General features: G+C 36.8%; 1 protein-coding gene across 5 annotated transcripts in view; it reads left to right on the top strand.

Moving 5' to 3' along the window:
- Positions 1-18,571, top strand: part of LOC139114681 (double-stranded RNA-specific adenosine deaminase-like) — a 54,357-nt gene extending 35,786 nt beyond the window's left edge. For all 5 annotated transcript variants that reach the window (XM_070676546.1, XM_070676550.1, XM_070676549.1 and 2 more), the window contains 8 exons: positions 4,748-6,204; positions 9,711-9,876; positions 11,095-11,266; positions 11,683-11,776; positions 12,564-12,838; positions 13,389-13,571; positions 15,419-15,665; positions 16,395-18,571. In XM_070676546.1, coding sequence (XP_070532647.1) covers positions 4,748-6,204; positions 9,711-9,876; positions 11,095-11,266; positions 11,683-11,776; positions 12,564-12,838; positions 13,389-13,571; positions 15,419-15,665; positions 16,395-16,629 — 2,829 coding nt within the window. In that variant the 3' untranslated portion in view covers positions 16,630-18,571. The remainder of the gene's footprint in view (positions 1-4,747; positions 6,205-9,710; positions 9,877-11,094; positions 11,267-11,682; positions 11,777-12,563; positions 12,839-13,388; positions 13,572-15,418; positions 15,666-16,394) is intronic.
- The last annotated feature ends 294 nt before the right edge of the window (positions 18,572-18,865 follow it).

The raw sequence follows: 18,865 nt of genomic DNA, 5'->3' as shown, positions 1-18,865 counted from the left end.
AACATATTTTCTTTATTGTTAAAACTAAAACTACTTTCGAGAAGTTAAAGTTAAGATAATGTTAAGATAATGTTGCCCGTACAAAATTAAAAGTTTGCGGTGGAGAAATAAAATCTCTTACAAATATTAAAGATATTGTCAAGAAAAATTAGAGTTTATATTCAAAAGTAGTAGAATTCCGTGGCGTGTAGGGGCCACCGTAGATATAGGCTATCCTTGGAAAAAAATTTTCAACCTCGGGCCCGACTTTCTCAACTTTCTAAATTACAGCTAATTTCTAAACTTACAACGATATTTAGAAATGATAATTATCGTTTTTATTCGATATATCCTTGGAAGAAATTTTTCAACCTGAGGCCCGACTTTCTAAACTTTTTAAACTTCAGCTAATTTCTGAACTAAGAACGATGTTTAGATTGTGATAATTATCGTTTTTATCCGATATATCCCTGGAAAACTTTTTTTACTCAAGCCCGACTTTCTAAACTACAGCTATTTTCTAAACTTAGAACGAGATTTAGAAAGTGATAATTATCAGGTTTTTTGCCGTGTTTATCGTTTTTTAGCTAGTTTAGCTCCAATCCCATAGGGAATGCACGTTGTTTAGAAATGGCTTTCAGGAAAAGACACGATTCCGCACCTAACTCCATCCCGAAGTCTGGTTTTGCTGTCCGACCCAAATTGAATTAGGCCTACCCAGGCAAAACCTCGAGCTTACTGCAGCTACGTTTATCCGTGAAACGTTGACAACATACACGATGGTAAAAACATGTCATTTCCCGAGCGTATTTTTCACATCCCGAAGTCTGGTTTTGCTGTCCGACCCAAATTGAATTACCCAGGCAAAACCTCGAGCTTACTGCAGCTACGTTTATCCTAGCTGTGGGTCCATAGCTGTGGTGTTTTCAGACGGGATTCATGCCTTTTACGGGCTGGTTTTGACTTTTACGATTTTAACCCCGTGTGGTGGCGGGGTTAAAATCGTAAAAGTCAAAACCAGCCCGTAAAAGGCATGAATCCCGTCTGAAAACACCACAGCTATGGACCCACAGCTACGTTTATCCGTGAAACGTTGACAACATACACGATGGTAGCCGACCGAGGCTTGATCTCGCATTCACCGAGTAATTGTTGAGCGACCTCCTTCTCAACGCCATCGGAATTGATCCATACTTCACTACACTCAAGCAACTTTGCCCGTGATTTTTCTGTAAAGGAGCAAATTGGCTCCTTTCTTTTTTGTCTCGACGACATGGCAAGCATACTGCGTAGCAGTAGAGGCAGCCATTTTAATTACTAAGTAAAGTAACATCTGATTGGCGACCTTGATTGCCCTCCTGCAGTTGCCGCCAATGAAAATGTTTGTTATATTACATGACGGTATAGTGACCTTTACCCTTGTCTGCGTCTACCATTTTTTATTTAATTTTCACCTGAAATTCTCGCCAAGGTTATTCAAGATTCGGCAGTAGAACATGGATATTTCTATATTATGTATGCAAGGAACCTTCATTGGTACTGATGAAAATTATCCTCAGGACCATCTGGCATTTTTGACACGATAGACGAGGTCGGCCCACGGACTATAAAAACAATTGGAAGGATGAGGTTGTGACAGAGCCTTGCTGTCCCATCACAGGAAATCCATGCCACTGAATGGAATAAACAAACACTCATATACAGGCAGTTATTCCCATGTATATTTAATCTATGTGTTTATATTTGGCCTCTCACATGTCTGATATCTCATGTTACTAGATTACAGTTACTTATAGAAAGCAAACACTTTATGTATGTATTACTGTCATCAAATACAAAGTGTAGTGAGTGTTTGACCTTCTTAAGGTACCAGTGTTTTTATCCAAAAGAATGAAAATTACTGTGATTGCATTGTTTTACTTGACCAGTTCTGTTGCGTCTGGTCAGAAGTTAAATGGTCTGCTTTGTAGTGGATTATCAAAATTATGGCAAAGCTGAAAATGAAATATACATAGATTGAATGCTAACAGTATCTCAGCTATTCCAAAATTCTTCATCCTGTGGAATACTATTTTGAGTAAATGATGGTACTCCTATGGATGTGACAAGGACAATTAACATGCACTTGTTAAGTGCATGGAGTTCACTTGTTTTATATAAGATAAACCAAATGCCAGCAATACAAGAACTGGCAATACAGGGAGGGTACCCAATCCAGTGTGTAATATGCCCATTGCAAGTCAGGCAAGAACTCTGCAAATTTCTTGACTTTTTAACCTCCGTAAATCACATTCCCTTCTGACAGACTGTTGTAACTCAGTAACCCAGATTAGAACTTCATTTGTTGAATAGCATTCAAGACTACCTTTGTAACACTTTGTTGAGGTACTGTAGTAGTTGTAATTATCATCAGAGAAACCTTTCACTGGTACCATTCTGAGCACTTTAGCAGTAGCAAATTAGTTTGGACATTTTACTGGAAACCAAACAGTTCACAGTGAAACCAATACTTAAATTCTGTGAAAGCAATAGATTTCAACCCTCCCTCAATAATAATTCCATTTCCACCTTGACATCTTGGTGGGAGGGGGAGTTGTGTAATCCCCCCTTATATTATAGCAACCGGCATGAAACAAATACTGCACTGTTATGAGAGAATTATCCTCTTCTGATCAAGTTAAAAACTCATTAAAGATCCATTCTCTAACCAAGAAATTCCTTTTATATTACATGCTTTTAGATTGGATTGTGAAATATATGTACCTATACTACTGCTTGGCATTGTGGAGATTACATTCCTGTAATCATATAGAATTGGTTTGAGGTTGTTTGAACTTCAAGTTCAGTTACCTTCGGGCTTGCTAAGTTGTGCCAGTAGATGTCGACAGAGTCGTATTATCACACTAATTGGATTATTTGGCAGAAAGAAATTGACTTTAAGGATACAGTATCCTTGAAATACTTTACAAAGTAAATGTATGAAAGTGTGAGTCTAATACATTTTCCACTGCCTGCACAATCTTGTCTGTTGAACTGCTCCCAAATTTATCTTAAATACCCAGCATGCAACTTGTCAATACAGCTTTTATCTTCCACTCAGTTGTCTATACTTTTATGTACCTGTAAGTTACTCAACAGTGTTATTGTTGACAAATGAATCTTTGTCTAGACTAGAATTAATTTGTCAACAATAATATCGCACATTATTCACAATGCACTGCGTTAACAAGAGTTTCAGCAAGTATTTGTATTCAATACATGTAATGGAAAAGAAAAAGAAAACATTTGTATTCCAGGACAATTGTAACAAAAATTTATCAAAAGCCATACCTATAGTACCTTTCTGCTTATCATATTCATGTTATATTATATGGGATATGCCCAAAGGCTTTTCCTGTGCATCTTTATTCTGTCAGTTTGAATAAGTATCAAAGAGGGAACTGATACGTTTGAAATTGAACAGCAAAATTTTATAATTAGCCAGATGTACCGGTATGGCTGAGTTGCCAGTGGATATGTTGTTTTAAATTCAACAGGCAAGCAATGTGAAATGAGTTTTGCCAGCAGCTTGTGATTTGTTGGAACTCATGTGATAAATTTGTCCCAGAGTGCATTTCTCAGTTCCTCGGAGACCTAGCTCTTGCTCAAGCTGCAGGTCATGGCTCTGCCCATGTACTGTATTTCTATCGTGTGATGTCTCACCAAACTGTGAAAATAAATGACTATTTTTACAGGAATTTGTACTGGGTGGTAGTGAGTGCATATAATTTACCTGAAAGACACTTTGATGTGAATACTGTGCAGATTTGTCATAAGGAAGCACACTCTGTTTGTCACTGACCTTTTTGTGAAAATAACCCATGAAGCATACAATTTTCAGCCCTTTGTGAGATCAGTAGCAAGACTGACACATACAGATATTTGATACATTCAGTTGCAGTTATGTGAAGCAAGTCACGCTTTCTACAGCATAATACAATCAATTATCTTTTTCTGAAGTTATTTAACTTTTAATATGCATTTATTACTATTGCACATGTGGTGGTGTTTGTCCGAGTTTCTGAGACTGTTGTGGAATCATCACAGATCTGCAATATCTTACAAAGCCTCTAGCAGCTCAGAGATTGGGCAGTTCCACATGCAGCTTTGAGGAGATAGTCAAAATCGTGATAGGCAAATCTTTTGGTGTTTAGGTAGTATGCACCTCGAAAGTGAAACTCTGATAAAAACTTTCGCTCAAATTTTCCTCCATGAAGCTGTCAACCATTCTCTCATTCAGCTGCCACCCATGGGTCACCATGCAAAATTTGGTACGAGAGAAATAAATTACCTAGTAACATTTACTGATATTTGAAATTTAAAATGGCTGTTATCTCAGTGTTAACTCCATGGGGAAAAATAAAATTTATAATTTTCGAAAAACTAAAACAGTGAAAGCTTGTCTTATTCCAAGAGCTTTAAAATGAGCCCCTTCAGAAAATGGAGTCTGAATATCTGTCCCCGAGGCACATTCTACCCTTTGATTCAACAATGTAAAGTTACTGGAGCAAGCACAGCATGTATGTTATTTTCAAAATTCAACTTCTTTACTTTCTTGTCTATGAAACATTTTTTTAGAACATGCAGTAGATCTGAAATATTTAACCATTTTCTGTCTTGCGTATTTTGTTATTGTTTTTAACCAGCCTTTACTATCACTTGGTACCAATTTGTTTAAATTGTAGGAGTATATGCCTAATGATTATTTCTGGCCTTTGTTTTTTTGCAGGGTTTTAGAAAAGTAGACATTGAAGAAAGGATACTTGGTGCACTGCAGAATCACAACACTTCTCTCAGTGTTAGTGAGTTATTGAAGGACACTGGTATCAAGCAGAAAAAGGAAATAAACCAAATCTTGTACAAACTTCGAAAGAAAGGAGTTATTGTCAAAGTGTCAGATGTACCACCGAAATGGGGTTTGAAACATCCCGTGTTTGTTGATCGCTGTGTATCTGATGAAGAAGAGACCTCTGGAGATGATGCGCACGTGACTCAGGACAATGAAATCGAGGGAGAGTGTAATAATGATGATGACGATGGTGATGACGACGACGATCACAATGATGAGAATCTACCAGTTGTAAAAGAAGAACCTGATGAAAATTATGCTTCTGCTGGTGACCATGGAAACACAATGTATTATCAGGAATCCAGTCCACAGATACCATTAGATCTTGTTGCTATGGAGACCAATCACGAGAGACTAGGTTTCCAGTCTTCAGTTACAGACGGTGATTCAAATCACGTTGGACTGATGCCCAATCAAATAGACATGGCAACCCCAAACGCTGAAGTTGTCATCATCAACAATAATAAAGAAACACTGAAGGTGCAGCTTCTGTCAGCCTTGAGCAAGCAGAGTGAGCCCATTCATGCCAACAACTTGGCCAAGTTAGTGGGTCTCAACAGCAAAAAGGACATCAACCCCATTCTCTTTCCCATGCAGAACATGGGATTGGTATCCAAGGTATCCAATGTGCCACCCAAGTGGGTCATCACGGACAAAGGTGCTGACAATGTCAAGGAACAGGACTTGCAGATGTCTCAAGAAAGCGCCTTTGTAGTCCCTCCGGATCCCAGACAAGTGATACACCAAATTGGTGCTAATGTGTTCACCCAGCCTGTAGCCACGAGCCAAGTCAACAGAAGTGAGTTGGAGAAATCTCTCTTACAGGCTTTGGCAAGTAAAGAATCCTACAAAGCCATGGACCTTGCCAGGGCTGTAGGCTTTCAAAGCAAGAAGGACATCAATCCTACACTATTCCATTTACAAAGAAAGGGGCTTACCAAGAAGATCAACGACTCACCACCAACTTGGTGCATTACCAGCAAAGGTAAGGAACAAATAGAGGGCGAAGACGTACAAATGGGTCCCTGTCCTACTGAAGATGAGGAAACTGCCTTCAAAATACCTCCTACTCCAATGGACACAATGCAGACTACAGCAGGTGATATGAATGGGCAACAGAATACAATGGATGGTAGCGCAGGTGTCACGGCTTTATTGCAGCAGACTGCCCTCACAGGTGGCGGTAATGGTGGTGCTTTTGGCAGTATGCTTACCAGCGAGGCATTTGCTGTCATCAATAAAAACCCCATCAGTGCTTTGATGGAATATGCACAGTCACGGCAGTTCAAATGTTCTATTGATGTACTCTACCAGAGCGGACCACCTCATAGCCCAAGGTTAGTTATGTTCACTTGCTCTGTCAGAAGTATGCTGAGTAGCGAAATATGTATTGTGTGAGATATTAGATATTTGCTTTTTTGTGCTAAGGGGGTTTGCTTGGTGATTGAAAGTCAGTGTTTGCAGTATGAGATAAAATGAGGTCTTTACTGAGAATAGGGATCAGTTTATCCTTTGAACCCTGACCCCTTGGTGACCTACACTTCAACTGGGTTCAAAAGATTAAAGGGACACCGATTTGTAACTTTCAATCGTATATTCATCAGTTTTGGACTGCACCATGCGGCACAAAAGAAGGTTATGTATTCATTTGTCTGTGGTACCTAAAGTATGTGGGCATAGAAAGCATTAGTCTTAAAGTGTTTCACACAGTGCTTCACATTAATCACTTGTAACCTAGGTAGTCTATGAGGTAATTAATATAGTACAGACTCCCCTAGGAGAACTTGTTTTCTTCATATGCAAAGGTTTTTGCCCATTAATCCTCACTGGTGCTATAAATAGATGTAAAACCAGCCTGGATTATTTGATTTTGTATCAAGATGGTGCTATATTTTAGTGACGTCTTAAGGAATATTATTCTTCATTTCTGCTTTTCCTTGAATCGTTTATCATGATTTCAGTCTGCTACCAATGAACTGTGTTATCCACAGAGGGTAATTACTTTTTGTCATATACCTCAAGCCATGTTCTTGTGTAATGCTATGGCAAAAAGCACCCTCAAAATAGTGCAATAATTTGCTGTATCATACCCAGGCACACATTGTCCAAATATAGGCAATCCTACGAATTTCTGAACGATTTTCTTTCTGGTTACAATACGCGTTGCTATCTGCAAACTTTCCACAAACTAGTGCAAGACTTTATAAAACATCTCTTCATTTTGATTGTAGTAGCAGCAGTGAAGCATTGATTGATATTACTATTAAAATATCATGTAAAGTAAGCGCATTACTTAGTACATGATCCTAGGAAGTAAACTGAAAGGATGTTATCAAATCGACTGAGAATAATTGACATTGATGGCAATGCATTTTTGATATCAAATGCATTTTTATCTCAGCATTGTATAACTTCCTAGAATATTATTAAAAAACTTCATATTTATCGGTCCATAAGGTATATGATACAATCTTTACAGCCCTGATACTGGTTTTGCAGCCCTCAGTAATACAGCGCGCGGGCGTTTGTGAGCTTGGTTCATTCCGTCATACACCTGTACAAACTTAGTCCACAACAACTGTATCAGGGTCATAAAGAGGAATATTATCCCTGTTGATGTCTACAAGTATCAGTGTTCACTATTTTTACTCCAAACACTTTTGAGTGGTCTGAGTCTAGGATGTCAACATTCACAAAAGTTGAATAGGTTTCGTAACATATTCACTGATGCTTACTGTCTACAGACACATCATCACTATTGTAATTTTGTATCGATGCCAGTCAGTAACAGCAGCAAGGTGATTAAGCTCTTAAGCATGAGTAGTTGGGATTGGGACCATGTCTTCAAGGCTAGATTAAGAAGACAGTACAGAAAACTGCATATAATTATTGTGTATTTTTCTCTCAACATAATCTTAGTCATGTAACAAACCTATAGACATATAGCATTTTTCTGTGTTAACTCCTGTCAAATTTAAACTTTCACTCTGTTTTTACCAGCAGCTATACATATGTCGTTAAAAAGTTCAAAAAATTGAAATCTAATAGTCTTAATATCATACATGGAACAAATGACAGTTATGGTCTTCATGACCTTTGTTGACTGTAAAACATAATTTATCACTGTTGAAATGATTCATCTAGCTTATCCACTGACTTCATAACCAGTAAAATTTCTCAAATCTTTTCAGAGAACAGATTCACAAATGCACAGAGCTGGACAGGCTAAAATGTCCGGAATCTAGTGGAGCAAACCCCCAAATTTCTAAATGTAGTGCTGGTTACTCTCCAACCACATGGCAGTTCCCATATTTAGGTTTCAACTCTCTCTCAGATTGTTCTGGAATACATAAAGTCCATGTGCGTACAAATTTGATTTGTTTGCATTAACAACGCACATACCCTTGATTTCCAAAAAAAATCTACAATTTTTGTACATCGCTCAATAAGAAGTGCTTATCAATACAACTATAATATACCATCACATGACAGGCGAATGGATTTGAAATTTTCATAATCTTATCAGGAAACCTTGTGCATATACATGTAAGTTTGATGAACTGCCATATACTGCAAGTGTGATGAAAATAATGAACTGGATTTCCAGAGGGCATTTTCAGATATCGTACATTGCTTGACAAGAAAGCTTAATTGACCAAAGAATGAACCATGGCATGTTCTAATAGATTTGAGAGTACTTCAATTACTACATATCACCCTAGGTTGTCAGTAATAGTGGTCATCAGGTGTGCTACTGAATTAGCTGATTGTAAGTTGTATTTGTGGCAGCATTCATCAAAATCAAAATTTCTCTAAGAAATAAAGCTTGTACACAATCGAGCCGTACATCATCAGAGAGATCTTTCAATACCCCTTTGCAAATTGTACTTGTACTATAAAAATTTGTGTCATCAGAATTAGTTGAATTATGAAAAAATTAATCAGAAATAAGAAAATGCAATCAAACCAAAGCTTGCAAACCAAATTTTGTGTTAACGATAAGGAACTTCAAGTATCAGATAGCCAATTGAATTTTGAAGAGTGATATTTTCACTTCATTAGTTCATGTAAAAATCAAGATGTTTAAGTTCTAGAAATTTCAAGAATAAGGCGGATCAACTGTATGATATTTGAAATCATCAGTTTGATACACATCTGATAAACTTTGTTTAACATTCTTGTGTTTGTTGCCAAGTACCTTTTTTGGAAGGTTATGAAATGTAATAAAATTGCATGGTGTGAATTCAAAAATTACTTGAGAAACAAAATAAGTTCATTAATATAATTTTATGTTTATAGACACCAAAATGTCTTCATATCAGACAGATTGGCCAAACAGTAAGACTTCAAAGAGAAATGAAATATTTTACAACTGTAAGCAAATCAGAATGGAATAGTCTGTCACTTGTATGAGATGGCTTTGGTTTTGTTGGCATTTTATTTCACAACAGGATTGACAGCAGGCAAAGTTGTTTGTTAGGTTAACTGCCCATCCATTATACACAAGCAATGCAGTAAATGTGATTTTCATCAGTGAATGTGTACTGACGTCAGACGATTGATTTATCTTAATCACAACTTTTACACCAGAAAGACTTGATGCTGTGCTGATAAGTCTGTATTGCTGGTACTTAGTTCTCATCGAATAAGGTTTGGTACCATAGCAAGATTTTTTTCTGTGACAAATAGAAATAATTAACAGACCCCTTGCATGATTGAATTCTTTAATAAAGACAAGAAATTGCCTGTTTCATGATTACTACGATAATAACAATACCAGTACTTTTGTAATTACTGCAATAATGGTATTCTACATTGAACCAATATTTCTGACAATTTTCAGATTTACCATGGCAGCCAGTGTGAATGGAAGACGTTTTCCATCTGTGATCAGCAAATCCAAAAAAGACGGCAAAAGGGAGGCAGCAGACAAGGCTTTACGTGTACTTATTGCAGAGGGTTCAATCAAACCTCAGGTACAGGCAGCAAGTATACCAAACAACAACAAGGTAAGTATAACAAACATTTGTTGAATCTGTGTATGGTATCTTGATATAGTTGTTGCTCATAACCTTTTAGCACCTTTGCTTGAATGGGCGTGCATACAAGCAGGTCTGTACTCCCAACACAAGTCATAGAAACTTAGGCTATAACTTATGCTGTATTTTTCATTATGTTTTGTTCTGTTTTTCAAATAAAGTTTCTTGTTTAACTCACCTGATGTTGAAATGCCAAGTGATCAATGATAACACAGCCTGTATGCATGGAATGCTCACTAATACTGTTGATAACTAACCGCTTAATATGGATTAGTAATTCCCTTGTTAACGCCATCATTACACATTGCATGCATGCAATGAATTTTGTTTGCATTAATAATCTGGGTATTTCAGCATACTGTATAGAGATGAGGAAGAAAATAGAGTTTGCTTTCTAGAACAAAATTAATGAAAATATCATCAAAAGTTATAGCTATTTTCCATTCAACTCTGTACAAGTATCAAGATCAGGTGGTGTTCCTTTCCCCTATAACTGTAGTTCTAATCAGGGACAAAAACAAACATGGATGTGTGAACCATTTCACACATTATTCATTGCAATTTTTATAATTCACTGTTTTTGCCCTAAGATAAAATCTGCTGAATTAAAACCCAGTGGAAATGATGAATAACAACAGATTTGATTGTTTTATCCTTAAAGTTGTAAATCAGTGACTTTAAATGCTAGCAAAAATGTCTGACACATCAAACTAGCAAAGTGAAATCCTTGTGAAAATTACTCTTTTACCAAAGAGTTCCAATAATTTTAGTAAGCTCATTGTGATGTTTACTTCCCATTTAACAGGGTGCAGGAAATTCATAGGGCCAATGACTGGCACGAAGACCTGACAGTTCTTTTGCACAGATCAGCTAATTAACTTGTCTTTTCTGGGAATGAGATTGTTTTATGTCATTGTATGAAAAACAGCGTATATGCAGGATTACCAAACTAAGCTGAAAAGTCCTGGTGTTACTTTGATACTGGTTTTCAGGTCCATGAAATAATGTGAGGATTCTTCCACACCTGAATAAGGTATAGTGCTGATTAACCCTGTCAGCTATGTGTAGTAAAAAGTGATAGCTCTCAGGATGTTGTTCTCATAGACCATGACATACATATTGAAGGAACAGTTTCTGATGAGAATATTTTCTCTTTAACAAGTAAATGCTATCATTTTGTTTCATTAGATATTCACCAATGAAAGTTTACACGCTGACAAGATTGCTGCACTGAGCCATCAGACATTCAATGCAGTGGTGGCCAACATCCCAGAATGCATTTCAGGACGGAAAATCCTGGCTGCACTGGTCATGTTCAGAGACTGTGAAGATCAAGGCACCGTTATCAGTCTGGGTACTGGTGAGTAGATGATATCGCAAACTTCACACAAACGCAGGGCCTGTGTCAGTATTCTGTTCCTTACGCAAATGCAGAACATCAAGTGCAAAATTATGCAAAACACTTCATGAAAATAACTCCCAGTTTGCTTTAGGCAGGAGATATTTTACACCTTTCGATCAAAATTTCTAATATATTAATATATTAAAGAGGACAAGTAAGGGATTTGGGTTTTTTAGTGAGATTTCATAAACCCGAAGATTCATGAAGATGTCGTTCAAAAAATAGCAATGACATCTGATAACATGTTGATTATCAATAAAAAATTCTGTCATTTGAGAATTTGTTTGGTTGTTGTTCATGTGCTTAATGCCTGTTCTATGCCATGGTGTATTTTGGGTCATTGCCATAATGTATTTTGGCTTTTGCTTGACTAGGTAACCGTTGCGTGACAGGAGACATGTTGAGTCTGGAAGGAAACACAGTCAATGATTCACACGCTGAAATCATCACAAGGAGATCATTTCTGAGGTAAATACGCTGAATAATTTTACAAATTACTCTGACAAATAATCCCAAGGCAGGCATAAAAATATATGTGTTCAAAGATCTCTAGTTTGTCATCTGTATGCAAGTACTCATCACTGAAGATAAGCTTCCATTGCAAGGGATTGTGATAATTTTTTCTAATTTAAATATTGTCAATCTAATCAAGCAAATTTACCAAAGCAGTGCTGTCATGAACACTATGTAAAATTTGTCGTTAAATGACACCAATCTCACCTTCTCAAGACATACCGGTACGATTACTTTACCTGTGACAAAATATGTACTAATATTGCTTATATATTGAGGGCGCAAATACAGTGATCGTATTGGTTAAGACAGAAAAAATACTTCAGAGAAAAATAATTTTCGTATAAGGTTTATGCCAGAAAATCAATGGACTGTTATGATATCCAAGCAATAAACCATGTCAGCAGTGGGTATACCACTCCATTTTGACCAGTTTACAACATATATGCTTTCACTATTGTTCATACATACATGTCACGAACTGGTCAAAATCATGTGGTATATCTGTTGCTGGGTATTGTTCAATGATTAAATCTAAATTATACATCTTTGTCTGTGCACATTTTAACAAACAAAGTCGTCGTCATATTTTGATCTACTGAACTAAGAGTTTCTCATTTCCGTGATTTACATGATGTATTTACCAGATATTTTGAGCTTTCTTTGATTGTATAATAATTCTAGGAGACTCTATTATTGTACAGAGCCTTAAATGTACTTTATATGAAATCATTCATGACAGGTATTTGTATCAGCAATTGAACGTGTATTTGGACAATCCAGGAGAGAGTATCTTTGAGAGCAAGCCTTGCGGCAAGCTAGGAGTGCAGCAAGGAATAACGTTCCATCTCTACATCAGTACTGCCCCTTGTGGTGATGGTGCCCAGTTTTCTAGAGGTGACAGCAGTGGAGAGACATTGACCGGTGTCGGCTCCGATGATTTCACCGGAAATGCCACTCATCAGCCAACCTTTACTAAGAGTATACAAGGTTTGCTGCGAACAAAAATGGAGGGCGGTAAGTCAGTCTTATAGAGATAACTTTGGACTCTGTGAAATTTGTATTTTATGTTCCATGGAATTTTAGACTCAATACAACTACATGTCCTAATTATGGCCAATATACTTGACACCTGATAAATAAGAGGGAAATAAACACGAAAAAATAACTATTTCCTCTAGTTTTAAAATAGATTTTAGATACACTGGGTGTATTGTATTTTCTTATATCATCAGCACTTTCAATCAATGTACTATGTTCATGGATGTCAAGGATGAATTTTCAGATGTGTTTTTAACAACGCCACAGCCATTTTTTTTCATTTGTCACATGTTCTATTGATAAAACGCATCTGATAATTCAGGGAATTACTGACCATGAATTATTCATTGACTTTGTCCAAAGATTTTGCAAATTGATCAGATCTCAGTGAATCTAATCACTTCAGTTTTCCTGAACTGCATTCTCACACTCTGTATTCATGGACTGTAAGTCCAGCCTTGGAAGGTGACTCATTTGATCATGATGTTATCTCTAACACGTCACCCACATTACAATTCATTGACAGGTGAAGGTACAATTCCCATTGATCGTGACAGCTCAGTTCAGACATGGGACGGTATAATTCGAGGTGAAAGGTTACGTACAATGTCTTGTAGTGATAAGATAGCTAGATGGAATCTACTGGGTCTACAGGGGGCATTACTGACACACTTCATCAAACCCATTTACTTGGCTTCCATTACACTTGGTAAGTTCATATTCTTTATTTCTCTATTATGTATATTTGTACATAGCATGTTTTATCCAACAGAATTCAAGTAAGACGTATTCTATATTTTTAGAAGTTTCAAAATTAAAGTCATATGTACAGTAGATGTTTAGAGATCCAACCTGTTGACTCTGTTAGAAAAGCATTTTTGAGCCAGCTTTTTAAAAAGTTTACCCCTTTGAACATGCATAGAAAGTTTCAAAGCAATTTTGAGCCAGCTTTTTTGAAACACTGTACTTCGAGTATTTGAATTTCTTTGATACCATGACAACAGAAGGTGAGCAATCTAGTTTGCAAATTGCGGCTGATTTAGTATGCGGAGGGTGTATACATAGTGATTAACATCTTACTGATGTCATGATTTTGAAAGTGATGAAAATACAGATTTCAAACATTTCAAACATTTTCTCAAAACATTTTAGACTTACCCAAGTTTTATACAATTGGTTCAATTTGCTTAGTTAAAATTTACATGGTAATTACTTGCCTTCATTGAATTGATGTACCGATATTTATGCTTGTCGTTTGAGAATTCATGATTTGAGAGATATACAGATGATATTCATCTGATTTCAAAGTCCCCCAGACCTGTTTAGCTTGTGTGGATCGTGTCATCATGCGTTATTAATTAGGGCAAGTCACAGACACTTGCAGGCTTTGGACATAAATTATTCAGTTAGCTTAGAGATTATCACACTTTACTCCCTTGCCCTGCATTTTCTATCTCACTGAGCAAATGGGAAAAATCTGTATCAATGATTATCCAAAGTGTTCGATACCTCTCTTGAATATGCATAATTATTTAATTTCCTCATCCAATAGAATTGACAGGATAGTCTGTTTAGGAATGCCCTGCTGTGTATTGCTTAGATTGCATGTAACTCATTGTCAATGAGAAAATTAGTCAACTGATATTTCTGTTCCATGCAAGTTGAATACAAAATTCATGGTACAATCATTAATTTTTCTCCTCATTGGCCATTTTAGGTGATTAAGATGGCTCATTAACATTCCTCTTTCTCATTGGCCATTATTAGTTTATAGATAGGCCTCAGTAACATTCCTCTTTCTCATTGGCCATTATTAGTTTTACAGATGGGCCTCATTAACATTCCTCTTTCTCATTGGCCATTATTAGTTTACAGATAGGCCTCATTCACATTCCTCTTTCTCATTGGCCATTATTAGTTTATAGATAGGCCTCATTAACATTCCTCTTTCTCATTGGCCATTATTAGTTTATAGATAGGCCTCAGTAACATTCCTCTTTCTCATTGGCCACTATTAGTTTATAGATGGGCCTCATTCGCATTCCTCTTTCTCATTGGCCACTATTAGTTTACAGATGGGCCTCATTCACATTCCTCTTTCTCATTGGCCACTATTAGTTTACAGATGGGCCTCATTAACATTTCTCTTTCTCATTGGCCACTATTAGTTTATAGATAGGCCTCATTAATAAAGAGGGCTTATTAATATTCTTTGTTCCTAACTAGCCATTATTCGTTCACAAAAAGGGCAAATAAACATTTGAATCTGTTTCTTATTGACCAAATTGTTTTTATAAATGGGACTCAAAAACATCTATTTGGCCATTGTTAGTTTATAAGTGTGTCATTGTTGTTTCTTATCAGCAAAAAGTAGTCAAGCAATAATTCATACTTCTTTATGGCATTTGGGAGAGAAGTCTTGTAAATTTTTCATTCTGGTCTATCTGTGGTATTGTTTATACCAAGTTCAAAGGAAATACATTTAATGTGATAGGTGTTTATACGTGTAGTATGGGGCAACTATTAAAATTTTGTTTGAACTTTCATGATTATCAGGATCTTTGTATCACCATGGACACCTGTCAAGAGCATTGTGTTGTCGTTTGAGTCATGGCAACCAAGATAAGGACTACAGCGTGTCGCTACCACCAACGTATCAACTACATCACCCACAGCTGGGATGTGTTACAGCGTTTGACCCGCCCAGAGAAACCGAAAAAACCAAAGCGCTCAGTATCAATTGGTGTGTCAATGATCCCAAACCAGAGGTGACTGATGGTACCAAAGGGAAATGCTTAGAAAGGTAATATATTGACAAGTATTTGAAAGCACATAGTCTGAATGATATACCAAAGATGATGTATGAATATAAGTTTCACATGCACACTGAATGTGTATTGGATGTGCATGTATGCCATGTTTTACAGAAATTCAAATGCCATGCTCACATGTAAATGGAATTTTCATTTGCAATTAACCTTTCTCATCCAATACACATCCAGTGTGCGTGACTATTTAATGAATAAAAGTGGTGTACATGTAATTAGTCAGTCGGCTGCAGACACAATGGCTGCTCACAAGTTTACTATGTTCAAGAATAGTGTTTCAGTGGTAACATTGGTGAAAGCTGACAAAGGGTTTGTCAAACAGAGAGTTGTAAACACCCTCCTTTTTCAGAAGTGTGTCATAGGCTCTTCTCTCTGTTTGATATCTGTATGTTTGGCAAATAATCAGCATGCAGCTGTTTCTCACTGTCATTGTCCAAATGTACATTTTGTTTGCAGTATAAGATAATCACGGATGTCTTGAAAGAATAGTGTCTCCTGCCGGTTAGATGCAAATTCAGTAGATTTTTGATTGAATTCCAACTCACAACGTACGGCACCAAGTCACCAAGCAAAGACATCACAGTCAAAACTGTTCGGCCAAAACCCCACTCTTAGAAAAGAGTGGTTCAATTAGCGGGCTAACTTTTTACAATTATTCTTGCACTCACATACTCAGAAATATTCGTTTTTGTGTCTCATTACAGATCTGGTCAATCGAATGTATCAGTGGTGGCTAAGGCTCCACTCTATGCTGAGTTCCAGAATATTTGCAAGAGGTTGAACCGTGAAGATCTACTACAGGCAAACACCTATCACAGAGCCAAGAAGATGGCCAAGGAATACCAGCAAGCCAAGAGTTACATGATGGAGTATTTTGAAAAGAATGACTTTGGTAAATGGATGGAGAAACCCCCTGAAGAGGAGATGTTTTCAGTGTAGATATGGCAAAATAGTGCTTTGCCCAGTGTTGGCCTAGTAAACTATAGGCATTAGTGTGTGCTGGAATTCCAGTCAACGTACACTGATTATTCCACTAGTCAGTGTTTAGTTTAAAAAATACAAATATGATTTGTGGGATCATGAAAATATGAGTGTGTCTTGATAATTTCAATCAGATGTATTGAAATTGCTGGCTGCCAGAAATTCAGATTCGTTTATTGACTGGTATGTTACTTCAGCTTCATTGTCTTGTATCATAATTGTTACTGTTTGATCTTACAGTGCAAAAGTTGTGAGCAAAACCGCTTTATTGAAGCTGTGAGATTAGTAATGTCCTTGTAATTCCCATCATGCCTTGAGGTCAGCACTTCTTCCATACCTTTCTGTGGACAGACATTATATAAACTTACAACAGGTCTGTGGTATGTTATACAAGTCCTTAAACACCCTTGAATTTGTGCCAGAGATCAACCACGGAAACAAGTTAATCCCTTTTCATCAACACCAACTTGGTGCCGTCCTACATCTCATTAAGTTGTTCAGAATGACAAACTCAATGCAACCCTGTCTCTTGAATAGATTGACCTCTTGACCCTTGACACAAAGCACCTTGCCTGTGTGATATTTACAATATTTAGTGTGTTGAAAAAAACAGTGAAAGAGGAACAAAGCTAATTCCATATCCTATTGTAAAAAATCTCATTGATGTCAAAAAAACCATCATGCACCTGATGAAACACAGCTCCCTCATTGCCAGTCTGTCATTTTGATCAAGTTCACAGTTGATTCCTATCATCCTCCATGTCCCCATCAGTAGCCAATGTTGTTGCTATTGACAACAATGAAGTCATTCCAATACATGGAAAAACATTGAAATTTTTGTGGAAATCTAGCAGAATTTGATATATTTATCGTACATAGATGTAAAATGTATGTTTTGTGAAGATGTCAGAGTGTATTCTTAGTCTAGTGGTCTTCATATCTATTTTGTAGTCAGTGTATTTTTGTGTTGTCTTGTAACAAAATTGAAGTTAAAAAAAACCAAAAAAGATAAAAAGAAAACTGACCGGGTGCTTACAAAGTGTGTCAGTCTATACGTGACCTGAGTCCATTGGTTACGGCTTTAAACATTTGTTAAAAATGACAAGTTTAAGTAAGATAGTGGCGATACAGTTTTGTGGGTTAAAAATGTGTTTGATGCGTCATTGGTTGAAATCATGTGTTGTTCCACGGGTCTACCTTGGGTTCATGTAAAGCTAAAGATAGATACAAGATCTTTCATTTGTGAAGTGTCATTCTGTTCCATTTCACTCACATCAGTGTCATCATTTCATTATGTCACTGCACTCCTTTAAACCAATCATAATGAACAGATTTCATCATGTGATTCAACTTCAACCAATCATGACTGGCAATCTCCCACAATTGTGATTGGCTGCACCTGTGGAATTTCCGGGCAAAATGTTCATTCGCTTGTCAGTGAGGGTCCAAGCTTTTATACAGTGAACACATTAGGTATGTGGATATTTGTTACTGTCCTCTTCTAAAAAGTGAAAAAGTGTTTCTGATATTGTGTATTGTAGTGTTTATGCAACCAAGAAAAAGTGGTGATTGGTTTTTAGGTTTTGCAGAATTACTCAGTGAATTTTGTTAATGTTTTTAGCTTGTATAATATACAGTTTTATTTGGCAATCATGTTGAGTGAAATATAATGTATTTACTCACAGATTTATCCTTATTTACTGCCATTTCCTGTTAGGTTGCAAAGCAATAAAAAGTTTTTTATAAATGTACACTAAGAGAGATCTTGTTCGCTTCAAAAGTTACTGTTCATATAAACTGCTTCAATACACATGTCATGTTTTGGTACAGTATAGTTCTCATGTCAACAATATTGCAACCAAGATATGAATAACTGGATATGTTGATCAGTACTGTTCCCTATGCTGATGGTCACATCTGATGATCTGTGTTCCACTTTGAGAAAATCCATGTAGTTAGACCGTTTTGAAGCAAAAGTGTGTCACATTCATACTGCCTTGCTTGCAGTATTTTCCTGATCTATCCCCCCTGATTTGGGCAGATACCAAGACTGCCTACACACAATGAAAAGCAATATCAAAGCCTCCATCGTGTGTCCTTGAACTTTCCCTTACAAAAAAGTCCTACAGGATCCCTGTAGGACCCAAGGATCCTGCAGGAGTCCTATAGGGCTACCTCCATCCTATAGCACTCA

This window comes from Ptychodera flava, chromosome 16 (assembly GCF_041260155.1).
Source record: "Ptychodera flava strain L36383 chromosome 16, AS_Pfla_20210202, whole genome shotgun sequence".
In the NCBI taxonomy this organism is placed as follows: Eukaryota; Metazoa; Hemichordata; class Enteropneusta; family Ptychoderidae; genus Ptychodera; species Ptychodera flava.
This window is presented reverse-complemented; position numbering and strand designations above follow the sequence as displayed.